Below are 10,451 nucleotides of genomic sequence, written 5' to 3'. Positions count from 1 at the left end.
CCTCCTCCCTGCCTCCTGGGTGAAGGCATTCCCTGGCATTGCACCTGCTGTGCCTCCCTCCTAGTTCAGTGAAGGCATTGTTTTCCACCCAAGGGGGCTCTCCCCTGGAAACAGGAACATGGATGAACTCCCGGTGCCCCAGCATCAGGCAGGTGCAGGTTATCTCTGCTTGTCAGCCCCTGCCCTGTTTCCCTGTGATCCTGCTGACAGTTCTAGCAGTCAATGATCTGGACTTTGCAGGAGCGTGTTTGCAAAGACGTGAATGCGAAAACTCTACAAGAACGGTTTGTGTGTGTCCCGTCTTTACTTTTTTCAAAATATTTGCTAGAAGGAAAGCATGGACCAAACTGACAAAGTTCTTTAATGTGGGAAAAGCATTTGACTCCTGAGCTGAGTACTGTCGCAAGCTCTCCAGTCAGATACAAGGTAATCTTCCATTGAATTTCCTGGGTTTCCATTGAGTCAATGTAAATAATGAGCTTTCTAAGGAGCTTAATACTAATTTTTCCACTTAATATGAAATGTCAAATTCATTAGATGGTTAGATGACATGAGAATTGAGGTTGGGATGTAGCTGCAGTGGTCCCCAGCTTCATCTCCTGTTCCCAACAGTGATCAGCACGGGCATGAAATCAGGTTCATCTCAGTTTACTGCAGAGAGGTCTTGAGGAAAATGTCAGTGCACCAAGAGCAGGTGCAATCTGGAATCTGTGCAGTGCAAGAGACTCTGCACAAGCTCTCTGGGCAACTGACTGTCAGGGGCAAGAACCCTGGCGTGGCCGTGCCTGAACAGCACCTTTCTGCCTACAGTGCCACCCTGGGGCCTGGGATTGGACCCTGCACTTGCTGCAGGTGTCCCTGGCCTGGTTCCGTGCTGACCAAAGGCTTGGAAGCATCTCAGAACCTCGGTTCCCAAGGGGGCAGCCTCAAGTGGCTGCCGGGCAACTGAGGCCATGGCTGCCTGAACCTTGGGAGCAAGATGCTGATGTCAGAGTGGCCATTGTGACGCGTGCGACCAAAGCCCCAAAAGGGAAGGCTGGGCTCAGGCCGTGTGTCAGTGCGACCTGGCAACGGGAGGAGAAGGTAAGGCAGGGAAGCAGCTGCCCAGGGACCAGAGGGGCCCCACACCTTGGGGCTCTGGGCCTGTGCTGCAGGCTCACCTGCCTCTCCCTTCCCAGAATCAGCGCAGGAACATCCAGAGGAGACCGCGGTGTTCCTGAACGCGACGACGGGAGCAGAAGGCGGACAGGAGCAGGGCTCACGCAGGGCTTACCAGGGAGTAGCACCCTCGTAGCTCTGGGCCTGTTCTCCAAACTCCCATCACTCTTCTTTCTCCCGCAGAGAGAGAGAGGTCCAGCACCTGGCGGAGGCAGCAGCGTTCCTGCACAGGGACTCAGCGCTGACAGCCGCCATGTGCGACAGGGAGCAGGAGGGCCCTGATGGCAGGGAGCCAGGTAAAGGCAAAGCAGCCCTCCCACAGCCTGGCCCAGGGGCTGTCGGGGTGGCCAGCGTGGGGCCCAGAGCAGAGGCCGGGGCAGGCAGGAGCTGCTCAGCCAGGCCAGGGCTGGGAGCCTCCTTCCTCCTCAAGTGGGGCCCAGCTGGGCCAGGGAGCAGCTGTTGGGAGCCCCGTGCCCGCAATGGCCGCTGCTCTCCAAGGCCTCCAGCCCTGCCCATCAGCCAGGCATGCAGGCAGGGACAGAGCAGCCCTTGGGGCTGATGCTGGGGGCTGAGAGCCCCACAGAGCTGCTCATGCCCGCTGCCATTGGCTCTGTCCCCTGCAGCATGCGTGTTGTGTCACCGTGTAGAGGCTGACCCGGACATCTGCGGAAACAGAAAAGAGAAATACGGGCTCTGTGCCCACATGTTCTGCCTGGTGAGTGGCTCCGGGCACTCCACCCAGCATTGCAATGGGCAGTCCCTGCCACCCTGTCCTCATCAGCTCTTCCCATTTTCTGCAGTATTTTGCCACTCTTCTTTTTCGGCAACAAAATGAACGTGTTGGACTCCTGGGTTTTCTGCCTCGAGATATCCATCTTGCAGTCAGGCGCGCGGCACAGAAGGTGAGAGCCTGGCAAAAGAGCAGGGACATCTGTGCCAGGAGAGGCTGGCCAGAACTTATCCCAGACCCCCAGCAAGAAAGGCTGGCCATGCAGCGGGCTGTGGGACAAAGTCTGGCTCCCAGCAGCTCCGTGGAGCCTCTGGCACAGAAGCTTCCCTCACCAGCTGGCTCTGAGGGCTGAGAGCCAGCAGCGGCCCCCTCCTGCGCCCTGCCCGGAGCCCTGGGGCCGCTGATTGGGCTGCTTGTCTCATTCCAGCACTGCTGCGTCTGTGGCCAGAGCGGGGCCACCATCATGTGTTGCGAGGAAGGCTGCGACAGATGGTTCCACCTGCCCTGTGCCAAGGAGGGTGGCTGTGTCAATCTGTACATTGGCCCATACAGGTAGCCCCTCTCCCCTCCTGGCCACCCCCAGGGAAGGACCAAGTCTTTCTCATTAGGCCCATCCCTTTGCCCCCAGGTCCTACTGCCCTGAGCACCGTCCAGAGCAGGACGTGCAGGTGACTCCAGAGCCGGGCACCGAATGCCCCATCTGCATGGAGCCAGTGGAGGACAGAATGACCTACAAGACCATAGTGTGCCCGGCATGCAAAAGAGCCTGGTTCCACAGGGACTGCCTCCAGGTGGGAGCCATGCCCTCAGGCCTGGGACACAGCAGGTGCTCAGCAGCACCGGGGCCTGGCTCACACTGCTTCTGTTTGCCCTGCAGGGACAGGCCATGCGCGCTGGTCTTTTTTCCTTCTGCTGCCCCCTCTGCAGAGACCGTGAGACATTCCTTGTTGAAATGTTTGTCATGGGAATTCGCATCCCCATCAGGTTGGTGTCCTTCTGCGGGGCTCACAAGGCAGGAGGGTGCAAGTGCCGTGCTGTGCCAGGCCCTGCCCCAGAAGTCCAGACCCTGCCCCATCCAGGGAGTCTGGACTTCCGCTTCTCACGGGACTTGGAAAAGCATTGGAGGAAGAGCAGGGACACCCTGTTACCTCCATGGGGTCAGGGCAGCAGAAACACATCAGCTTTTCCTTTCTCCATTAGAGACCCAACATGGGAGGACAATGACGCCTTTGCAGATCTAGGAGAGAGGCACAACACGTGCACTGCCAGGGAATGCCTTTACCCAGGAGGCAGGGAGGAGGCAGAGGAAGAGGGGTGAGTTGGGAAGCTGCACCCGGGGCTCTGCAGGGAACCTGTGTCTCGGGAAGGGCTCAAAGCGGAAAGAGCCAGAGGAGCTCGGCTGCACAATCCCATGCTGGGACACTTTGTCTTCAGAGCCATCAACCCGTTTGCTTCCACAGGCCCTGGAAGCTGCTCCTGTGCTCCTCCTGTGCTGCTGAGGGCACCCACAGGCACTGCTCTGGCCTGACAGTGAGGACAACCCACTGGGAGTGTGACAGCTGTGCTGGTCTCGGCACGGGTATGAGGCAAAGCAGGCGGGTGTCCCTGGGCTGGGGCCAGTGCCCAGGCTGGGCACGGCAAAGCCCATGGGCTTCTGGAGGGCTGGGGGCAGTGCTCTGGACGGGCATGTCCTGTTCCACACCTGGCAGGCCTCTGACATTTCTGTTTGGCCTTACAGCCCCCAGGGATGAGCCGGAGCTCAATGGCCCCAGCCTGACCAGACAGTCAGGACTGGAGCCTGCTCATGGCCTGTCAGAATCTGAGGCCATCAGGCCAAGCTCCAGCAGCGCAGTGCCATCGGGTCTGGCTCCCCAGTCTCCAACTCCAGGGACCAGCAGCCACAGAAGCCTCCGGCGTCGAGCTTCTTCCTTGGCAGACACCAGCAGCCCACGCACAGCAAGGGCAAGATCCAGCAGCTGGACGGGCCCTGAGAACAGGGTCCATTCCAGACATGCTGGGCCTGTCCGCAGGCGAAGCCGCTCTCACCAGCAAAGGCGGGCCTCAGATGGGGCCGTCCGGTCGCGGAGTCGCCATGACAGGAGCAGCAGGAGAACATCAAGTGCAGAGAGGCGTAGGCAAAGGGAGACACCGTCGCGGGCTTCCCGCAGACACAGCCGCTCCTGGCAGCAAGCTCATGCCCAGAGTCCACCTGCCCGGTCGAGGAGTTGCCGAGACAGGCGCAGCAGGAGAACATCGAGGGCAGAGAGGCCCAGGCGAAGGGAGACATCCTCGGGGACGTCCCCCAGACGCAGCCGCTCCTGCCCGCAACGTCGAGCCTCAAATCAACCTGTCCAATCCAGGAGTCACCAGGACAGGACCAGGAGGACAGCAGCAAGTGCTGAGACGCCCAGGCGCAGGGGGACACCATCAGGGACATCGCGCTGGAGCAACCGCTCCCGCCAGCCACGTCAGGCCTCAACTCGGACCTCTAACAGCAGCACGTAGTGTCATCTTTTCTTTCTAGTCCTTCCGTTTGCTGCTGTAAGTGAAGGTGAGAAGGGTCAGTACAGGGAGCTTGAGATTTGCAGGTCTGTGGGAAAACCCAAATTAGCTCTTGGCATTTCTATGATTCTTGGTTTCTGTTATCGTGTATTGTTAAGGGAAAAGCCACTTAAGGACATAGCTAATTAAAAATGGACACTCATTGCTGCCTTTAGACAGATATTTCCCCACTGCTTACCCTTGAACGTGAACCAGTCCTTAATGGCTTGGATACGTTTAGGGAGACATGAAAAGCAAGGTGGCTCTTAGGGAAGCTGTCTTTGAAAAGGCCGTGTGCTGAGTTGCTATCCTTAAACCATCTCATTTCAGTAGAGCCTTCCTTCAGTAAAGCGGAAGAAGAAAGAAGAGAGTGAGACACTGCCTCAAGTGTCTGGAGAAATCGATTGAGACACTGCTGCTGATTTTAAAGACTTGATTGGACCTTCAAAGATCAAACCAGAAAAGACCGTGGAAATAGCCTGGGACAAAGAGGATGTGCAGGACTCTGCCCCAGACGAATGTCCGAGACCTTTACCTGAAAACGACAGAACTCAGGAGTCGAGTGCGTTCAAGTTTTCCTTCTTTGGAGACACAGAGGAGTTGGGCATCAAAGAAGGTAACAGCAGAACCCTCCTAACAGAGCCATTTCTAAGGAACGGCTTCTGGCGGGCACTGTAGAGCAATATGGTGTAAAGAAGGTCATAATCCAGAGGATGATCAGCAGCAGAAGTCAGTACTTATGCTGAAGCATTTTGATCTTCATTGCTACTTGCCAAGGTTGTGGGAGATTAATGAGAGGTAACACCTGCTTGCATCTCAGGAATTTTGAGAGGCACGCCTTGAGAAGGCATTGGGATTTTTGCAGAGTGGTGAAAAAGCTTGTTGTCATGCCCTAAAGTTCTCAAACAGGGACAAAGGTGACACAGCAGTCATACCAAGTTACATGGAACGCAACAGGATTTTAAGGAAAATGGGTGTTAAGGCAGAGGGAGGTGCAAAATCCTGGAGTTGACCCCAAGCTCCATGACCATTCCGTTAGTTACCAAATTCTATTCCTGGACCTTCAGAAAAGTGAAACTGAATGACACTGAAGGATCATTGGGGTGTCCTAAGCTCAGATAAAATAAGGCCTTATGAAATGAAGATGAAGGAATATTTAATCAAGTCACAGTCAGGTAGGACTGAAAGAAAGCCGTGCCAAGTTATCCAAAATATTAACAAACAACAACACAAAGCAACAAGCCCCCCACACTTGTGCTGAATTCAGAAGCTATTCACTGTCTTCTGGATGCGATGATAAATGTTGAAGAATACGTAGGAGATGCCTAGAAGAAAGCGGAAGATCCTGGAGCAGAGCTACAGCTCAGAAAATCAGGGAGGAGAAGATTCTGTCCTTCCTAAATCTGTCTTCTCCAGTGTACATATTTCACTTGAAAGAAGGAATTTTTCCTGGCAAGCAGAGAAATAATCTGGTTTTGGCTTGCTTTCTCTTTTGGTGCTGGTTTTGCAGAGCCTCACATACTTGGAACAATAAAACTGGAAAAAGTCAGGTGGCAAGAGGATTCACATTTCCAAGACCTCACTTCTGAGGGTGCTGATGAGCCTGAGATGTCAGAAATTGAAAAGCACCAAGAAAGGCAAGTTCCATTTGTATTTGTTGTCTACTTGGCTGTAGTAGTTGGATGCTGTGGGAATATGAATGGCAGCACTGAGGAAATGGGAAACTGACACTGCACACCTCTGAGCAAGGAAAGTCATCTTGGAAAACCATTGGTGCTGTGTGGAGTCCCGAGTCCCAGCAGCCCCTTGGATGTGAAGTTGAATGTGAAGAGAGAGAAGTTGAGCACAAGAAATTGACTGGGTTGTTTTGGTTTGGCCAAGCCCAAACTGAGTTTTGCCAAAAGGCAAAGACACAGTCAGTTTTCTTGTAAAAAGTGGGGTCTTTTAATAGAAGGGTTTATTTGCATACTATGCAGTAGAGCTCTTCCGTGTATACCATTTCTCTGAGGCACTACAGCTCTAACTCATGCTCATGGGATTTGATAGGACCTTTTAGGATGCTAAAACCCCTTTGTACTTTTCTAGGGTTTTTTCTCTACCACGCACAGAAAGTGCTAGAATTTTCTTCTTCTCCATAGATGATGAACGCCTAAGAGGTACGACACAACTTGTTCAGCCCCTTTTGTATATTTTTCCCTTTTAAACCCTTACTGGACTTGAGTAAGGAGGAAAAAATGCTGCCTGGTTATGAATGCTCTGTAGTCAAAATTTGCCATCCTCACTTGTGGTCAAAGTTGTGATGGATCCCATGAGAGAGTCCTGGTAAAAAATAAAGGCTGAGCAGCTTTCTGGCTTTCCTTTCTTTCAGATAATTGCCTCATAGCTATAGGAACTTTTAGAGCTTAGCAAAAATATAGTCACTAGACAGGTTACTGAGACATTTAGGATCCTTTCAGGTAGGTCTATCACCTTTAACTTTTTCCTATCTTTCTGGTGTTAATCTGAGGAATGCCGAGTGCTCTTGTCAGTGACATATGTGCGTGCGGTTCTTCATCCTAATGAATCTGGGGCTTTCTCTTCTGAAGCCAGTGAATTTTTGATTTAGAAACAAAGACAACAACAACAAAAGAAAACATACACAGCCCCAAAAAATTACACAGGCCGCCAAAACAATTGCTTGTTCTATTTTGTAGAATATAGTCTCAAGTCAGGCTTAAATGACGTTTATTTCTTGAGACTTGTTAGATAACGCTGATGAAATGTATGGCTGTGTTCATACAGTTACTGCCCTGCAATCTTCCAGCCCGTCTGATTTACAGGGTGTGTTAGAATGGAGATCTCAGCCCTTGGAAGCAGCGCTTCTGGGGGCAGCTGTGGGATCCTGCTGCTGAGCATTTAATGCAAGAGCTGCTGTTTCACTGCAATTTAGATTTCAGCAGGTTCAGGGAGACAGCTGCTGCCTTTCATTTTTCTTAGTACACCAGGCTGCAGTAGGGAACATTTCTGCTGAAGCCGACATGTGGTGGGGGGCAAGAGAATAGGAGGGACGTGAAGAATAGAGCTTCTGACTTGACTGTTGTGTTGTTCATTCATGATTGTTGGGAGCAGCAGCAGAATCAGAAGGGTTGAACCCTACTGATTGATGTTGTGTTTTGTTTTGTGCAGAGGGCCCAGAGTTATTTTGTAGATCTGTAGAGCTCAGTGAAGAAAAAGTGGGTTGGGAAGACAGATGTAGATTATTGTTTGAGGTGAGTATGGAACATCTGTTCCCTGGTAACTGTGGCTGAATGCTGAGCATGGGGAGGGAACACGGCTATGGATGTGCATGCAAAATTAATTCAGGACCTCCAGAAGAGCCTGAAGCTTTGTAACTGTCAGGGAACAAAAGGTTGTTAGTATACTGGTGTGTGTAACATGATGTGATGTCCATCCAGGTAAACCACTGCATCTCTGTATGTTACAGGAGCAGCTAGCTAACTAGATGTAAGGGAAGTGTTTAAGAGAAACAGTGAATTTAGAGACTTCTGCAAGTAGTGGATTCAAAAACTTCTCCTAGGAATATGTTAGATTTTCATTAATTTCTGGATCGTCTAAGGAAGCATAAGAATTCCAAACGGAAACTGAACCCAAACTAATAAACCCTTTCTTGAAAAGAATCGTGTCCTATTTGTTCCTTGAAGAAGTTGCCAAACAACTTTACCTTTTAAATCCTTTCAAGGATCTAACAAGAAACAATACTGGCAAACCCGCTTAGGCAGTGTTTCTGAGCTGGCGCTGATGCTCTCGGGTTCCGGGGAGCCACGGGAAGGCTCCAGTCCAGACTGTCCGGTCAGGCTGGGGCCATTGAGCTCCGGCTCAGCCCTGGAGGCTGTGAGGGCAATCAGCAATGTCAAAGGCCTCCCAGGCCTGGGCCAGGCTGGGCCGGAGCAGTGCCCCCAGCCCTCCAGGAGCCTACGGGCTCTGCCAAGCCCAAAAGGGGGCTTGGCCTGACAGCCGTGCCCAGAGCAACAGAGCTGTCACACTCGGCGCTGGTTCTGGTCGCTGTCAGGCACGAGCAACACCTGTGGGTGCCCTGGGCAATGCAGGAGCAGCACAGGAGCACTTGCCAGGGCCTGGGGAAACGCAGGGGTCGGCCTTTACACAACGACACAGCAGGCATGCTGCAGGGGACAGAGGCAATGGCAGCGGGCATGAACAGCTCTGTGGGGCTCTCAGCCCGCAGCATCGGCCCCAAGGGCTGCTCTGTCCCTGCCTGCGTGCCTGGCTGATGGGCAGGGCTGGAGGCCTTGGAGAGCAGCGGCCATTGCGGGCACGGGGCTCCCAACAGCTGCCCCCTGGCCCAGCTGGGCCCCACTTGAGGAGGAAGGAGGCTCCCAGCCCTGGCCTGGCTGAGCAGCTCCTGCCTGCCCCGGCCTCTGCTCTGGGCCCCACGCTGGCCACCCCGACAGCCCCTGGGCCAGGCTGTGGGAGGGCTGCTTTGCCCTCACCTGGCTCCCTGCCATCAGGGCCCTCCTGCTCCCTGTCGCACATGATTCTGGTCAGTGGTGAGTCCCTGTGCAGGAACACCATGTTCTCTTCCACGTGCAAGTCTTCTCCCTCCATGGCAGAAAGGAAGAATGCTCGACTAACTACGGAACTGCTACATAGCAGCATACTTCTCTTAATACTTACTCACGGTTTCCCTGGAATCAAAGCACTCAGCTCCCTTTACCTGGGGTATTTGAAGGGCAACTGTATCAAATCCCAGCATTACATTGTTAGAGCTGCACAAAGGAATAGCTGACTGCTTGGTAAAGAGTTTAACATACTTGCAAAATTATGAAGGTGGCCCTTTTTAATGTCAGTTACACTTGGTAGGCTTTTCCTTTGCTGGAAGGAGCCGTTTCCCCAGTGATCTGGCCCAGCATGTCTATAACTCTGCTGAGGCCGCTAAGTACTACTACTAATACTGCTAGTACTACAACTACTATAACTACAACAGGCACTGCTCATGGTGCCCATGGCCTGGGGAGCTGCTGTATGTTGACCCTGCTATTGCCTCACTCTGTGTGCTGCAGCTGCTGCTCTCCAGAGAGCAAGATGGCAGCGACTCTTGGTATGCTTCATGTTGGGGGCTCCTGCGGTTGCTGGCCCCTGGAGGTGGAGTGTACAGAGGCAGATTCTGATGGCCTCAGGTTCTGCGTAACCACAGGAAGGCTCCAGCCCTGAGTGTCTGGTCAGGCTGGGGCCATTGAACTCTGGCTCACAAGTGCAGGCTCTAAGGCCGAGCGGGATGGCCAAGGGCTCCCCAGGCCTCGGCCAGGCCCGAGCAGTGCCCCCAGCCCCCAGGGAGCAGACAGGCTCTGCCAAGCCCAGCCTGGGCACTGCCCCCAGCCCAGGGGCACCCGGCTCTTTGGCCTTATAACCCGTGCCAATACCAGCCCAGCTGTCACACTCCCATGTGCCACAGTTTTCCCTGCAGCACATGATGGTGGCCCTGCTTTGGCCACAGACGCAGCAGTGCCTGGAATGAGACAAGCAGCCCCATCAGCGGCAGTCTCGGGGCCTCCCCAAGTGGCCCAAGGGCTGTGGACAGGGCGCAGGATGGGGCTGCTGCTGGCTCTCAGCCCTCAGAGCCAGCTGGTTAGGGAAACTCCTGTTCCAGAGGCTCCACAGAGCAGCTGGGAGCCAGACTTTGTCTCACAGCCAGCTGCATGGTTGGCCTTTCTTTCTGGGGGTCTGGCCTCTACTTTGGAGGGCCTTGGAATGCTGGACTGGAGGCCCAATGTGCCTGGTGGAACATTGGGATGCATTGAGACACGTTGGGGGATGGATAACACATCGGGGGATGACCAGGATGTGTCATCCTGCGATGGTGTCTCCTTACACCTCAGCCACAGCTCCAGGATCTCCTCTCATCCCTGCTGTTCCAGCTGACTGTTCCTCAGAGCCCTGCAGGAGCACCGGGACTGCCCGCCCGAGGGGGTTTGTGAAGCAAAGCCTCTCCTCCATCCCTTCCCGTCTTGGCCGAGAAAGCTGCCAC

The 10,451-nt window shown here is 53.9% G+C and overlaps 1 protein-coding gene across 2 annotated transcripts; it reads left to right on the top strand.

The window, feature by feature from the left end:
* The first annotated feature begins 664 nt into the window (after positions 1 to 664).
* LOC147651116 (E3 ubiquitin-protein ligase PHF7-like) lies at positions 665 to 8,082 on the top strand. Of its 2 annotated transcripts, none has more exons than XM_086846529.1 (16): positions 665 to 1,083; positions 1,179 to 1,454; positions 1,782 to 1,873; positions 1,959 to 2,060; positions 2,316 to 2,440; positions 2,517 to 2,679; positions 2,766 to 2,872; positions 3,089 to 3,202; positions 3,349 to 3,467; positions 3,627 to 4,439; positions 4,763 to 5,045; positions 5,940 to 6,066; positions 6,515 to 6,585; positions 6,798 to 6,885; positions 7,595 to 7,677; positions 7,893 to 8,082. In XM_086846529.1, the coding sequence occupies exons 2-10, from the start codon at positions 1,412 to 1,414 to the stop codon at positions 4,391 to 4,393; spliced, it is 1,632 nt and encodes a 543-aa protein (XP_086702655.1). In that variant the 5' UTR covers positions 665 to 1,083; positions 1,179 to 1,411; the 3' UTR covers positions 4,394 to 4,439; positions 4,763 to 5,045; positions 5,940 to 6,066; positions 6,515 to 6,585; positions 6,798 to 6,885; positions 7,595 to 7,677; positions 7,893 to 8,082. The 2 variants fall into 2 exon arrangements, with proteins under 2 accessions (XP_086702655.1, XP_086702654.1); XM_086846528.1 differs by having other exon boundaries at positions 4,760 to 5,045.
* The last annotated feature ends 2,369 nt before the right edge of the window (positions 8,083 to 10,451 follow it).

The sequence above is a fragment of the Cyanistes caeruleus genome, chromosome 11 (assembly GCF_971803275.1).
Source record: "Cyanistes caeruleus chromosome 11, bCyaCae1.hap1.1, whole genome shotgun sequence".
NCBI classification, from domain to species: domain Eukaryota; kingdom Metazoa; phylum Chordata; class Aves; order Passeriformes; family Paridae; genus Cyanistes; species Cyanistes caeruleus.
Note: the sequence above shows the minus strand (reverse complement) of the source record. Positions and strands in the feature narration are given on the sequence as shown.

What these genes read in the sequence shown, in the direction of transcription:
- LOC147651116 (XM_086846529.1), top strand. Translation starts at nt 1,412, where the DNA reads ATGTGCGACAGGGAGCAGGAGGGCCCTGATGGCAGGGAGCCAG. An exon ending in GTGCCCACATGTTCTGCCTG is followed by an intron (nt 1,874 to 1,958) that starts GTGAGTGGCTCC and finishes CATTTTCTGCAG; the next exon opens with TATTTTGCCACTCTTCTTTT. An exon ending in TCAGGCGCGCGGCACAGAAG is followed by an intron (nt 2,061 to 2,315) that starts GTGAGAGCCTGG and finishes GTCTCATTCCAG; the next exon opens with CACTGCTGCGTCTGTGGCCA.